The 15,855-nt window shown below is 48.7% G+C and overlaps 1 protein-coding gene across 1 annotated transcript in view; it reads left to right on the forward strand.

Annotated features, from left to right (window-relative positions):
• Positions 1-2,431: 2,431 nt before the first annotated feature.
• WWC1 (WW and C2 domain containing 1) overlaps positions 2,432-15,855 on the forward strand; it is a 148,211-nt gene continuing 134,787 nt past the window's right edge. Inside the window, exon 1 of the mRNA XM_036884839.2 lies at positions 2,432-2,987. Within this exon, the coding sequence (XP_036740734.2) occupies positions 2,869-2,987 (119 nt within the window). The 5' untranslated portion in view covers positions 2,432-2,868. The remainder of the gene's footprint in view (positions 2,988-15,855) is intronic.

Genomic DNA, 15,855 nt, shown 5'->3' on the forward strand with positions numbered 1-15,855 from the left:
CCTGGGGATGATTCACACCGTCACATGGGGCAGGCAGTCCTCTGTTTTATTACCTCACCCTGCTAGCAGCTTCTGGGAGATAACCTAAGATTCTTTGTTGTAGGGAGTGGGGAGGAAGAAAGGAGGATGGACTAGCAGACAAGGCTTTAAGGAGTCAATTCCTGCTCTGGCCTCACCTTCCTACTCCCCAGCTCAGGTCTGCAGGTCCAAAGGAACAAGGCATTTGGAAAATGTCAGGGCTTGGGTATCCGGGCTAAAAAGAAAGTTGGGTTTGGCAGCCTGGAAGATGTTTTCCCTTTACAACCAACACCAACCAGTGAAAAGGCTTGCTTGCAAAAGAAGACAGAAATGAAATTAGCAGTTAAAAAGATTGTCACAAGCAACTATGCACGATTTTCTGGAGGGGAAAGGACATGGACTTGTGTTTGGACTAGAAAATACCCCCCTGATTCATACTGATGTGCTTTCTGCCAAGAATGGTGCTCTGAATGCATCACAGTGAGCCTACCTCCCCCTCAGATGATGGCTTCCTGCCGAGCCCCAAGCCCTCTATGTTTCTCACCTCCTTTAGCCCTCACAGCAAGCCCTACAGAGTCTGTATTATTATGATGTTTTTCAGACCTAAGATTGAGACTTCTGTAAAGCAAATTATTCAAGGTCACATGGCCAGGAAACGGGGCTGGTTTGAGACCTAAACAAACTGATTCCAGAGCTCTTGCTTCTCAGCCACAAATTTATGAAGCAAGCATCAAAAGAGACAAGTGTCCATCAACATCCATAATATTCCAGATCCAGACCATGGGTAAGTCCAAGAGTTGCAGAATAATTAAAAAAGAAAGAAGTATAGGTTCATGGTTGACAGTACAAGTGCTAGGGTTAGTTGGACCTGGATCCACGTATTAGCTCTGTATCCCTGGCCAACAAAACAGCATTCTTGGAGCCTCAGTTTTCTCATCAGTAAAATGGGTATAGTAAGTATTCCCTACTCCAGAGGGTTCTTGTGAGGATTTGTGTGTGAAGCATCTAAGACCATGTTGACTTTCCTTTTGCACTATTGCCCTAATCAATCATGGGAGACTTTTACATAGTGAAGCCTTGGCCCAAGCACAGGAAGTGAAGAGGGCCTTGGGAATTCTTCATAAAAGGATGAGGAACTACTTTTGGGTTTTGAGGCCCATCTGAGGTCCATGATTTTGGACTTTGGTGTGTGGCATCTATGGAATGAAGGAGGGAAGGAAAGGCCAGACACTGAGCCCTAGGCCTGGCCTCAGGGAAGTGATTGACTTTGTGAAAGGCCCTTGGAGGTGAGGAGCTGACAGGGCTGATGAGGCCACAAGCATGGGATCCTTTCCTTTGCTCTGCACACTCTGGCCCACACAGCATAGGATGATGGCGCCTCTGGGAGACTGTGGGGCTCAGACAAGAGAACACACCATACCGGGCTTCATTCCTCCAGGCCAGCTTCCTGTCACACGTTCAAGCAAAAAATGGTTAAACAGGTGTTCAGAAAACACAAGCCAGTTGATCCTTAACTCAGTCCATGCTACCTTCTTTTTTGTACTTAATTATGTACTTTTAATTTTTCAAGAAACATTGTCTGATTTTTCGATTTTTTTCTTATTTTTGTCAAAATGGAATTTTACTTTGCTTTCTTCTTAGTCATAATCCCCTTCCCCCAATCCCTAACATACCTACCTCAAAGCATCACAGGAGATAATGCATGTGAGGCTGCCAGCCCACAGCCTAACACAGGTTAAGTACTCAATTTAGCTGACAACATCATTACTATTACTTTTGCCAAGTGCTTTCTTTCCTTGACACCTTCTGAAAGTCCTCCTGGGGGAGGGGATTCAGAGCACTCCTAATTTTAAGGACCCTGAGGACAGCCAGCTACGTTTGCAAATACCAGGGGTGGAGGATGGGTGAAATAACAGAGGTAGAAGACTGTCATAAGAGGGAGACAGATGGTGCGTGTGTTGGGGGAAGGGATCAGAAATCCTGGAAAACTTCTGTTCCCCCATTTGCAAGAATGTTTCCATTTAACCACTTCTTGCCTGACTCCTGATTCTACGTGACAGAGAATCGGGGAGTTTTAAGATTTGGGGCCACGTGTGCCAAAAGCTTGGACACTCGGGGTGGAGAGAGCTTGGAGCGTTGGGAAGCAGAGGCAGTGCGGGTCTTGCTGTAACCTCCAGGGGCTCCAGTCCGTGTCCGGGACACAGGTAAGAGGCGGTCTCCCTTTCCCCTAACTGGGGCGCCAGGCGGTTCGGACTGTCCCACGAGGGGGCGCGTCTTGTGCCCTAGGACCCGCCCTCTTAACTCCGGGCGCGGGGAGGGGACCTGGGCGCCCGGCGCTCCGCCTCCCGTTTCCGGGGCAGCGCGGTTACCTGCACCGCCCGAGCCGCACCTGGCGGAGGCAGAAGTCGCAAACGGAGGGAGCGCAGAGCGGCGGAACGGAGAGGAGGGACTGCGCTCGGCTGCGGGGAGGAAGAGGCAGCAGCGGCGTGGAGGGCGCAGTGCGCGGCACCGCGGAGGAGGGCCGGCGGCAGCTGCGCTTGGCTCGCTCTGCCCCGCCGGCCGGGCGCGCACCCGGGCCCGCACCGCGCCGCTGCGGGCGCACATGGCAGCGTGAGAGGCGGGCGGCGGGAGCAGCGGGCGGCGCCGGGCCGGGGCCGCAGGGCCGCATGGACAGCGGCACCACCCCGGCCGGCCCCCATTAAGGCCCCCAGTCCGCGGGCGCCACCCACCACCCTGATCATGGTGCCTCGGCGGCCGCCCGGGCCCGGTACAGCCGGCCGGAGCCGCTGAGCCGGGGGCCCCCGCGGCGGCCGGGAGCTGCATGGGGGAGCGCGGGCCGCTCTCGGGAAGATGCCCCGGCCGGAGCTGCCCCTGCCGGAGGGCTGGGAGGAGGCGCGTGACTTCGACGGCAAGGTCTACTACATAGACCACACGAGCCGCACCACCAGCTGGATCGACCCACGGGACAGGTAGGACCCCGGGGGGCCCCCTCATCCCCAGCCCCCTCCTGCCCCAGGGGCTACCAGCCGGTGCTGGGCAGGGGGTGCAGGGGAGCCCCGTGAGCCTTCTCGCGCCTTCCGCAGTTTGCCACCCGCCCCCCTTCTGGAGCGCTGCTAGTGCCCCGGTGGACTGCTGGGAGAAGCGGACAGCCAGTGAGTTGGCCCGGGTTGCCCCCTCCGCCATCCCCGAATGAAGGACTTAGGCCCCAGCCGGCACCTGCACAGAGTTTTGACCTTAAGCTCTAGCCCCGCCCCCCCCCATCCCTTTAGGTAGAGAGGTCGGGCGGGGGCTGGGGGAGCAACCAAGCCGAACCACGCTGGGGCTTCCCGGAGAGGCTTTCCCCGGCCGTGTGTGTGTTGGGAGGGGCGGGGGGTGGGTGGGGAAGCATCTGGTTTGGAGAGCATGGTAGGGACCCAGGATTCAGTGGGAGACTGCTTGAGGAAGGACACTACGCGGAGGGCAAGGCAACCGGGTGTGATTTTTGACAGGTGCCTTGGAGGCTCTGAGAAGTGCACTGGAGCAGCCAGGGGGCCTGGAGGCTGGGAGTGGGAAGGAAAGGAAGGAGTGGGGGTGCTGATTGGGGAGACTGGTTCTCCAGGAATCTCACAGCAGCTTGGAAGCTTTTAGGGTATAGATGGATGTGAGAGGAGCCTCGCAAACCCTGTCCATCTCTTTCTCCTTCCTTTCTTCCTCTGGGGACCTGAGCTCCTCAGCCCTGCACCAGCGCGTCCTGACCTTGGTGGGCACCATGCCAGCTGTAGCAAAGGATTTTTTTTTTGCTGAGGCAGGTGGAGTCTGATATGGCCATGGTGGCTCTTAGCTTCCAGACATTCTCCCGGTTTTGACTGCTTGGCATTTCTTTGCACACACACATACCTTCCCCGTGTTATGTCCTGAGGGTGGGGAGAGGCCCACCCTCTGGTACAGCTTTGTTGTCCTTTGCCATCTCGGTCTATGGTCAGAGTGTCTTAGGAATGTGGAATTTTCACCTGGTCAGTGTGACCTTGGGCTGCAGGTACCTGTAAAGCAATGGAGGTGAATTTTTTGGATCCTGCATGTTGGGCTGGGATGGAGGTTGCAGTAGTCTAGAATGGGGTGTGCAGCAAGATGAGGGTTAAGAAGAAGAAAAAGCAGAAAGAAAATATGAGCTGAGGTTCCTAGTAGTTTCTGTGAGCACTTAGATTCATTCATTCATTAACTGGATGCCTACTGTATGCTCCCTACCAGGCTGAATGTTTCATCAATGTAATATGGAAGAGAAATTCTTAGTCCTCGAGGGCATCCCTCGGGCAAGCTGCTTTAACCTCTGAGCCTCAATTTCCCTATTTGTCAGATTAACAGTTTGCTTGGAAGGGAAGAGTAATAATAGAAACTCTTAAAAGTTGCAAGGGACATAGAGTGTCTGAGCCCAACTCTGATTTACAAATGTAAGAGAAAGTTTAAGGCCCAAAGGTGTAATTTGCTCAGTATTTTTGTTTTTTCACCACTTTGATCTTTCCACCACTCCGCTGTTCATCAAGTTCTTTAGCAGTTCTGTAGTTACAACCTCAAAACGTGTCCTGACTCTTTCCTTCCCCACTCCTCAGGGTCAGTTGCCCCAGGGACTCAGTTACTGTGTTGGCAAACTGAGCAGCCCCTTGCCCTTTCCTACAACAGACATAAGTGCTTCTGTGTGTTCCGCCAGTGTAGGTCACTGCAGCTTACTGAGGCCCATGTACTGCCAGCAGTTGGATGTCAGAGGGCTAGGGCAGCCGCATATCCAGCCCAGGTTTTGCATCTGGGGACTTTTCTAGGACTCTGAAAGGATAGATAATAGAGCTACAGAAAAGCTTTTCAAACAACAGTAAGTTTTTATCCTTGGGAAGAGAGCAAGAAGTACAGCTTTAGTGGGAAACTGACTTGTTCAGAGCATTAATTTCCCAAATTTTTGTACTATTTGGACCACTTTTATTATTTTTTGGTACATCTACCTGTGTTATAGCTTACTTAGTACTTGGCTTTAAATCAACACAATCTGAAATGTTTGAGCCATTTTCACAAATGGAAACTAGTAATATCTGTGGCCATAAATGGAAGAGATCCTTAAAAATAAAGTGGAGAAGGAAAAAAAAAACAGTGCCATTGTGCTCTAGCTCAGTATCATTTGTGGCTTGCCCACAGCCCCAGCAACAGGTCTGCCCAGCCTTTGTTTTAGGCAGATTGGCACGCAATGGAGAGGATCAAAAACATACTGATGCTTAACTGAACTGCTCCCTTTCTTCACCTTGTAAGTCATTGGTTGTAACGCTGTATCTTTGTACCTCGTGGGCATCCCACCCACACTGGGCTGATGTGGGACCCCTGGGCTTGGGGTAGTGAGGGGTTCTGAGCACAACTCTGGGGTCACTGTTGTAGTGTGCCAACTTAAAAAATTGGGGGAGAAGAGCGGAGCAGAGAGCATCCACTTGTAGCTCCCTGGAATTTCTCTCTTGTACACCCACTTAGGAATTTCCGCCTTTCAGTCCTGCCTGCGAGACCTCAGCCCAATCTCTTGACCGCTTTGAGGTGCAGGTGCTCCAATGGTGAGAGAAGACGTTTGATTAGATGGTCTCCAAGGACCCTGCCCTCTCTCAGATACCATTTCAGACTCCTCAGCCTCTCCTTACGCCTCCTGACTTCAAGGCAGAATGGGGTGGGTTGGGGGAGTAAACGATCGGGGAGGAGGCTATGAGAAGGAGAAAAAAATTTAATAAAAGCCAAAAAGAGACAGACTTCTTTGAGGTAGTGGGGCAGGGGAGATCAGTTCTGCCAAGGTAATTACATCTCTGCAACTAGTTTATGCTGTGAATCAAAAAAAATCATATTAAAAAAAATTCTACTCCTTAAGTGTGTGTGTGTGTTTGCTGGTGTTTATCTTGGCCTTTTCCTTACCTGAATCAAGGAGATGCCCACCCATTCCCCCGAATTTAAAAGAAGTCAATCAAATAGTGCTTCAGTCAGAATAGTGATTTCTTAGCCACCGAGAACAAAATAGCGTCTCGGGTTACCAACCCTGAAGAATGTCTTGGCACATTCCTCCCTCTGGGCCGAGCTGTTTTGTGTGCTGTCCGGCATGGAGGCTGCTGGGGGTAGGGAATCCAGTTTTCAGCTCCCCTTTCACCAGGGGGTTGGAAGAGCAGCCAGGCAGCCAGCCTTGCCAACTCTTTCCCCTTCTCACCCAGGGGAAGACTGGGAGGCCGAAATTCCTGAGGACGGTTGTCCCAACAACTGGAGAGGGTTCAAGTGGGCAGCTTGGGTCCTGCCTACTGGGCCAAAGGCTGCAGCAGCATATGGAGGGGCTCCTCCTGCGGCAAGGCTGGTCTGGGAGGGTGTGTGCTCCGTGGGGAGTCAGGTGTGCATAGCCCCTTGGAGCCGGCTTCCTGTAACAGAATACCTCCAGGTGCTTCTGGGAGCTCCCAGCAAAGGGCCAGCATTCCATGTGTATTCAACTTAGTGGTATGCAAAAACAAATAGGCTGATTGTTCTCTGAAGAAGAATGGATTATTTGAACTGGCCTTGCCAGAGAAGGTTCCCGAAGCCTAACTCCTGCTCATTCTGTGGTTTGTGTTCAGCCCTTCTTCCAGGAACTACCTGGGGACTCTGTGGGCGCAGTTTCTGGGTCTGTGTAATAAGTGTTAGAGACCCACATGACTGAGAGGACTCTTCTACTTCTGTCGTGACTTGAGGAGAAACCTGTGCTAACCCTGTTTCAGAAACAATTTATATTGTGGAAATTGGGTCTACAGCAGTCATGAGATCTTCACCTCATTCTGGTCACAGACCCTTAAAAGAATCTTGACAAAGGATGCTTTCTGAAGAAAAATGCAAACGGTTTTAGGCAAATAATTTCAAGGGGCTCATGGACCCCAGGTTCATAACTCCTGCCATAGATTAACTGAGAAACTGCTTGTCACTACTTGTATGCCCTCTCGTTTAGCTAGGTAGGAAATACTGATGGAGCATTAATTGTATTTAGGCAGTCTGCTGAGAGCTTTTCGTGGGTGATTGCTTTTAATCCTCCTGACAATCCCTGGAATAGGTACATGAGGAATTATCTACCCAAGGAACCTGAGGCTCACAGGAGCTGAGTTTGGTGAAAGCCACTCAGCTTTCATGGAGCTGAGGTATGAATACTAGGTACACTGCTTCCAAAACCCACATTTCTAACCACTGCGTCACTCAGTTGCCTGCTGAATTAGTTGTTGAATCAAAACTTCGGCTCCATCGCTGAAGGATTTGGTGTTGGGGAATGGAGCTGGGACAGGCATGATTTCACTTACCTGCAACCATGCTGGTGGGTCAGGCCACAGTCAACCAGAGACCAAGTATGGACAATGGAAAGAGGTTGAGCCTTTGGATCCTGGCATCCTGGGTCTGTTGCTTGCCACCTGAGTGACTCTGGCAAGTTAAATATTCCTTCTGAGCTTTGGTTTTGTTTTCTCTATGATAGGGAGATGCACATAAGCTATCAAGGGCAGTTATGAGCATTAAATAAGCTAAATCAGGTAGGGCAGTTTGCACAGAGCCTGACATGCAGTAGGCCCTTGGGAATGCCAGTTCTCTTAGCTTTTACCATAAAGTGCCTATGAAACACTTAAGTCAAATGGCAACTGAGTCTCTGCCTGGCTCTGTAGCAGTTGGCAGCTGAAATGGACCTTGCTGATCATGTAATCCAGCCCTCTATTTGATGGATGAAACAGGCTCAGAGACAAATGACTTGCCCACAATCACACAGCAAATAAATGTCAACCTTGAGTCTCTAGTAAAGGTCTCCTTTCCTCTTTCTCTCATGTAAACATTTCCCTAAGCATCAGATCCAGTTTCTCCTCATCCATGGTAAGGATTTGGGAATTATCTTATGCTTGTGGCTGTTATTCTTCATAATTCTTTTTGACTGTGCAGACCAGCAAGTTTTTTTCATAGTGTCAAGATCATTTGTGGGTTGTGTGGCAGGAATTTGTTATATGTTGTACAGTTAGTACTGTTCACAGCAATTGCAAGTGAATTGCTATTTTTATAATCAATTAAAATGGATTTAAGGTTATTGTCAGACTAATGTCATTTTCTACCAATTTACATTCCAGCATGCTTTCTTAAGTGGGAGTTATATATAATCAGCCTACCAGGGAATTTACCCAAAGCCTCTATCTCCATGCTTCTGCTCTTAATGATCCACTAATACCTATAGATTGGGCCATTACACGTTATTAGAAGGCTTTTCTTTTCCTTCCAAGACCTGAGTTTAAGATCTACACATTCCCTGGTAGTCTGTGATGCATGGAATATCTTGTGTCAGTTATTAAGAAAGAAGGGTAAAAAGCACCAGTATAGAAAACAGGAAGAAATAAGGGACTTTGAAACCCACAGATGAATAAAATAATAATAAATGCATACATCTGAATATGCTACACACTAGATGAAGATTTTACATTATGATCTCATTGAATCCTTTCACTAACCATATAAGGCAAGTACTATTATCCATTTTGATTCAAGTATACATTTCCATTTTCAAATGAGGAACCTGAGACTTAGAAAGTAACTTTGCCACCAGTATGTGATGTGCCCAGGATTGGAGCCCAGATGGCAGAACTCCTGAATCCACAGTCATATTAACTGTAGCCATTTCAGGGCTCCAGAGTGTCCTCTTAATCAGTTGATCTTTGAGAGTTACCATTTATTTCTAAAATGAGGTGGACCTGCTCTGGATCCCAAGGAGACACACTGCAAAGGAGGCTTGATCTTAGAAGCCAGGGAGGTCCCCAGGTGGCTCAGCAGAGGACTCATCCTCAACAGAAATGAAGGCAGAGAAACACTGAAGGGTGCAGTGGGTGTAGAGAGTTCAAAGTCATTTCCAAGTCCCTCAGGTAAATGCTCCCAACAGCCAGGGAAGAAGTAGCCAAAGCAGCTACTCTCTGTCATTACCCCTCCCGCTTTTGACTGGGCCAAACTGACCTGATTCTCCAATCCCCTGGAGTCCCAGGCTCTGTGAAATGCTGCTCTTTTGAAGAGAATCAGGTTGCCTTGGTTACTGGGAGGGTTAGAATGCCAAGCTCAGGTGCACAGAAGGGAGACAAGGCTGGAATAAGCAGGAGTTGGAAGGTGGTCAGCATGTTGCTGCAGAGCCCTCTGGATGAAGAAGGCTTGGTCAGATTTTGGTGGTATTTGCTGGTGGGGCTGGGGGTGGGTGCAACTTAGTGGCAGTTGGCTGTCTGTGCTGAGTGCCAGGAGTTCTCTCAACCATGTCTACCCCCAGGTGATGAGGATCTGCAGCCCCATCCAGTTCCCTCGGAGAAACGGCTTGGGTGACATCTCCTAGCACTTCCCCTTGGACGGGGCTGAGGGCTGATCTAGGCTGGTTCTTGTGAAAAATTTGGGACATGCCTCTCCCAGTGCGGAGAGGGCCAGCCGGCCACACACCCTTAGGCAGAACAGTGAGAGACTGGGTGGCTGTTGCAGACGAGCTTTGAACCCGGCTGCCTTGAATCCGTGTTTCAGAGTGGGATAAAGGAAGAGAAAATTCAGAAACTGGATACAGTGGCGTTTTGTTATTTAACTTTTACCAGCAGTCCATCTTAAGCCTCCAGCTCCTGAGCAGAAACCTCTTGCCAAAATAATGGGGGAATTGGGAGGGACAGGCATTCACTGTTGCTGTGTCGGGAGAGCATAGAACATTCTATAAAGACGCTGGACAGGGAAGAGGGGGTGGAGTAGAGAAAGTGGAGAGGAGGGAAAAAAAGGACAAGTGCAGGGGTCACATGCTCCCCCAGTTGCCACCTCATACTTCTACCGGTGACTTCTCACCGTTGGGAGAAACGGGGTCTTTCAGTTTCAAATGTCTGCCAAAGAAAAAGGACTGAGGCTTAAGTTCTCGTTCAATGGTGAGCCAGAAAAAAAATGAAGCTGCATCAAGATTAGGGACACCTTTGTTGGCTTTTTTTTCTCCCCCTGCTCCATTCATCACTTTCTGTCAGCCAGGACACCAGGCCAGTGGCAGCTGCTGACTTTCCCCAGCCGGCTGCCGGCTGCCTGCTGTTGCTGGGCCTCTAGCAGCCCAGCTGGCCCCAGGCTGTCTTCCTCCCCACCCAGTGGCAGTTACTTGTTTGATTCATCACTGGGGCAGCCCCTAGGATCCACTGACTGGTACCTGACTTGGAAGGATAGAGTATCAAGATACAGGCATCAGGTGGCTGCTAGGATGAGATGACCCTGGGACAGCCTTCCAGTCCTGCATCTGTTGTGGCTTTTCTTGGATAGTTAGGGCTTTGTGAGCATTCTGCTGTGTATTCCAGGAATTTATTACAAGTGCATTGTTTGTCTTTGTATCACTAACAATGAGAACAATAACTGGCAGCTGGTGATAACTATGATAATAATAGTGATGTTTAATCATCTTTGTCTGGTACCTGTCATGTGTGGAGCATTGTTGCTCAGTGTATTTTTCTGGCATTTTGCAAAAGGGGATATTGATTTGAAAGTGACAAATCGAGGTCATACAGGTAGTAAAAGGCAAAGTTGGAATCTGAATCTAGGGGCCATGTGATTTCAAAGCCTTCCTCTTTGCACCACTGCATTCTCTTTCAGTGAATTTGGAAAGAGGAAGGGAGGGGGAGGGAAGCAAAGGGACCTTTAACTATAGAGAAATAAGCAGAAACACACCTATCAGTATATATACCGTATTCACCATGGAGAAAAATGTTTCTGTGGCTCCAGCCAAGCATTGTTTTGACATACACACTATTCCTTGCTGTAGATAAAGCCCTTCATAAAGATCATCAGAGGATATACTAAGTCAAGTTCTGGCTCTGCCGTTTGCACAAGTGACCTTGAATGAATTTCTTCTCAGCTGGGCAGCAGGGATAAGAGTAGGACATACCTACCCCTGAGGGTTGTGGTGAGGATGAGAGGACATGAGCCATGTCAAGTCCAAGCCCAGTGCCTGGTGCGCACCAGGCTCCTCATGGGAGCTGTTGCTAGTGAGGCTCGTTTACTCTCCTGTGCGTTGGTAGAGGAACTGGAACCGCTGTTCCTTCCTTGCCAACTCAAGTCTTTTCCTGGTGAGCCACGTTGACATCAGAGTTTGCAAACCACCTTGGCAGCACTCATTATCTAAATAAATCAATAAATTCTTCCCCCCTCCCCCCATCACTCTGGTCTTATCGGAGGCAAGCCCTTCTTTGGAATTTCTGGAGTGAAATGACTCTTGCCGATGAGCTGGCACCAGGGCTGTGTGAAGCAGCGGTAATGAATTGCAGTTGTCATGGCAGAGCTAAAAAGGCTGATACAGAAACTGGAAGTCTCTGGATTTATTTGTGATTGCTTTGATATCATGTTCCTTCACTTGGGGAGTCTTCCCCTTGCACTGTTTGAAAGCTGTTTTTGAGAACCTGCTGATTTTCGCATGGCGGTTTTTCACAAGGGCAGTGGTGTTTATCACGTTCCTCCCAGCCAGGGGCTGGCCATTCACTCAGCAGGTATTTATTGGGTGCCTACTGGGTTTCAGGCTCTGTAGCCAGTGCCGAGGATCAGAGCAAAGTCCCTGCCGCTGCAGGGTGTACCTATGGGCCAGGGAGATGGGTAAACAGGCAGAGATACTGGATTATGACTGGGGGCTTGGTGTCCTCTAGAATTCCTTAACCAATCTTAGGAAGGGGAAGGGGGGTGCTTGTCTGTGATATCTATTGTCAGTTGTGGTGTGAACTTAGACTTGGAGCTGGGAGGCCTTTGTGTCTTCAGTAGGGTGTCACCAGGAGCCTGTAATGATGAGCTGAGCATGAAGGGTGAGACACGATAGTCTCCAACCCATCACATTTACTACAGATTAGTGAGAGAAACAAGGGTCACCGAGCTTGTAAATATAGTTAAAAATAGAAGGCTCTCTGAACCTCGATTTTCCTTCCTCTCCTGATTCGTTCAAGCATTTAAAAATAGTTATTGGATGCTTGTAAATGGATAGAATGTTTATGATGTGCCAGGTATTATTCCCACACTGGGGATTCATCAGTGATTAAACCAACAAAAATCATGTAGTGGAGCAGTGTTGGGAGACTCTGGGAAGCGTCAGAACCACGTGGAGGGCTTGCTAGCCACTGGCCCCCTCCCACCCACCGCCAATTGGAGTTAGTAGGGCTGCTGTGGGGCCTGGAAGTCGGCATTTCCAACAGGTCCCCAAGTGATTCCGGTGCCTGCTCTGCCAGCCCCTGACAGCTGAGTCGCTGAATCCACACAGCAACCTGGGAGGGGTGCCATATTTATCCCTGTGTTATGGAGGAGAAATAGGAGAAAGATCCTGAGGAGAGCTGGCCCTTCTCCTGATGCTCCGAGAGTTAAAGGAAGTGGCCTCAGGAGCGAGTCCTGCTTGCCTGACCTGCTATGATAGCTATGAGCATGCAGACCTGAAGCCGAGGGCTGACAAAATCCGCTAGGGTTTTCTTCCACTGTGAAATAATTCACAGGGAGCAGGGGGTCTGAGGGGATTCCAGAACCAGAAGCCAAAGGGATTTCCTGATGGCAGCGTGCCAGGACGTTTGTGCTGAGCCGCTCTTCAGAAGAAGGGTCCCTGGGCTCCTCCGCCCCTGGAACCTCCCGGGGCCCATGCTGTCAGTCTTCCTTCGTCTTTAGGGAGTGCAGGGGAGGTGTGGGGAAGAGGCCAGTCCCTCCTCTCACCAAATCCTCACAAGCTCTCTGGGGAGGCATTGTCCACCCCTGTTCCCCTTGACCATGACTTGAATTTGCATCTCTGCCCTGTCACAGGCTAGTTCTGTGACCTTGATTACTTAAACCCTCCTGAGCCTCAATTTCTTCATTTACAAAATGAGAATAAATTAGAGCCTATCTCCCAGGGCTGGTCAGCATCAAATTAGAAGTCTTGCATATTCAGGATCCACGGTCCAGACAGTTCTAACTGCAGCAATCATGGTCTCCCAAGTACATTGTATAGCTTTACCTATTGTTAGCTAGTTACTGCTCAATTCATATATTTTAAGTACCAGCTTTTTTGAACATACACCCTTTCCTGTTTCTCTGGAAAAACTGATCATACTTAAGCAGTTCGACATCTTCCCAGTTACAGTGTGTGATTCAGTAGCCACAGAGTCACTGAGCCAACCAGCCTCTGAGCTACCTATCAACCAAGACACAGGCAGCCACGCTGTTCTACTACAGCCTAAGGTGCAGGGATCCTAGGCAAGGGAGACGGGAAGGCCTTTCTGAACGTCATTTGTGAGATGGATCCTGATGCAAAGAAGATGTCAAGTGACCGTAGGGCCTGGAGAATGAAGTGTGGAGGTCCAGCTTGGACAAAAACGGTTTGGGGATGGTATTAAAATGTTCATAAGCCAGTGAAAACCATTTCAAGTGGCTGCATCTACTTGCACTCAGAAGGTTCTCCATACCTGGCCTGTTTTTCCCTGCAATCACCAACAAAATACTTTAGGTCACACTGGCAAGACAGTTATCCAGTGGTTCCTAGACTTGTAGGGGCAGCAGTCTCCCAGAGGGCTCCACCTTCTGATTCAGTAGGTCTAAGGTGGGACATCAAAATCTACATTTCTGACAAGTTCCTAGGTGAAGCTGAGGTGCTGGTCTGGACCTACATTTTAAGAACCATTCAGGCTGGGTGAGGAGTAAGGAGGCTGCAGAAACACCCAACCTCCTGCCCTGGAGGCCTGCACACGTTTGTATTATGTCAGAATGGAAATAAACCACTCAGGCTAATGTTGAAACTTCTGGAGCTGTTAAGATTACCTCTTACTAGTCCTGCCTAGCAGAAGTCATCATTGTAGGCTGGTATGCAGTAGGCAGCGGACTCAGCCAGGAAATGAATGCTCCCAACTGGGAGTTTTGGGTCCTGCTTTTTTTTTTTGGCCCTTCCTCTCAGCAAGTCACTTACCTTTCCTGAGTCCCAGTGTCCATTGCTCAAAGATAGGGGAATAATGACCCTTGATCTCCTTTGCACCACAGAGAATAGGAGGTTGTATTTGGAGCTTAGGACAATAGAATCAGTCAATTAGTTTCAAGTTCAGTAGGACATCGGACTCATACCCCCACCCCACCCCAACTCAGAGATTCTGGTTTAATTGGTCTGGGGGATGTCCTGGGCATGGGGCTTCTAGATGCTTCCCATTTGGTCTGGGGTACAGCCAGATTAAAGAACCATGACCGTAGTTAAGTATCTTCCTTCCTCTTAGTTTGAATTAGATTATATGAAAGTACCTTGTAAAGGGTTTTTAAATTTAAGATCTACACAGTTCTACATAGAAAATTTGAGGTGATTCAGTAAGTATTAAAAAAAATAGTTGTGGCATGGGGAGAAGTAGATATTTGTGAGATATCAGGCACCTTGCTGTTTAGTAATTTCTCCTCTTCTATATCTGTTTTGTTATTTCTCTTCTGACAAGTTAAGTACCAAAGAGATTTGGGCTCATCCTTGCCTTAGTGTGAAAATCTTTCAACTACTATTGCCGCAGTGCTTTTCAACAATATTGGTCTAAGGTACTTTAGAGTTGTAGGCCTGGGGGTTGGGCCTCCCTTGCATCTGCTGTCTGCCATCAGCCATACCTGGTCTGGATTTCATGCCCATGTCTGTGTCCTTGAGACTCTGAAAGAGTTGGGTGTGCAGATGTTGTCCCCACAGAGGCTATAGCCTATGGATAAGAACTAAAAATAGCTAATATTTATTAAGATTTTAGAGTGTGCCAAGATCTGGGCTGTGTGCTTTGAGTGCATCATTCAATTTAAGGCTCACAGCAACTGTATGAAATATGAACTGTTACCATTTCTGTTGATGAGGAAACTGAGGCTCAGGAAGTTGAAAACTAGCCCTTGATTGCACAGCTAAAAGTGGCACAATTGGGATTCAAACCCAGTCCTCTCTGCTTGCAAAATGCGTGTTCTTCACCATCCTGGAGGTTGGGCCAGGCCGTCAAGGAGAGCACCACTGACTCAATCCTGGTAATCGAGACCAGGGTCATTTTTACTACTGTGATTTCCTGCAGGGGCAGCTTCTTCCAGTTGTCCAGGGTCTGTTTGGAGAGCCAGACCTTTCTGTTTGTGCTACTCCTGTTTTTTAGCAGATGTCCCTCTTTCAATAAGCAGAAAAAGAGTGAGCTCTTTTTCTAAGTAGTTGGTTTTTCAAAGCCCTTCCAAGAATCAGTTTCCTTGACCAGATCTCCCTGTCCATGGGGTTGTCAGCATCTTTGCTTCACCCTCCTTGTTGACTGTGTGCTCAAGGGAGGAGCTCCATCTCTTGTTACTTTGGCATCAGAGTAAGACTCAGTGAGAAAAGAGAATCAGTTCCCGTTGGACTCCTTGGTGTCTGAACAGCACATGGGCTTGTTCTGCAGCATTCTTACTTGTCTTCAGATTGTTCGTTTGGGGTTCAGTAGAAATGAGTTGCATCATCTCAGGCCTGAAGTGGCTCTAGTTGTGCATGAATTACCTTCCACTTCTGCACGTTGGGTAGAATTGAAACCAAAGAATGCCATTACCTTCGTCTGTTTGGTTCCTGGTGGGAGCTCTGCTTGGAAGGAGATACAGCAGCGAAGAAAGACAGACATTGTTCCTTATGGAGCTTACAAATAATAAAAATACAAACAAAATAATTATAGACTAGGAAAACAAGATGCCTTATTAGAAAGTAACAGGCTTTGTGAATCACACCAAAGGTCAAGCCATAAAGCTATAAAGTTCCATAATTAGAAAAACTGGGGTTTGCCTGTAACTTTTAACAAGAGAAATCTGTAGTAATCATCTCTCTACTTCTTAACCAGGTCTTCTCAATTCCAGTCAGGAGATCTTGGCGCTCACTGTAGCAGCAGT

The sequence above is a fragment of the Manis pentadactyla genome, chromosome 2, assembly GCF_030020395.1.
Source record: "Manis pentadactyla isolate mManPen7 chromosome 2, mManPen7.hap1, whole genome shotgun sequence".
Classification (NCBI taxonomy): Eukaryota; Metazoa; Chordata; class Mammalia; order Pholidota; family Manidae; genus Manis; species Manis pentadactyla.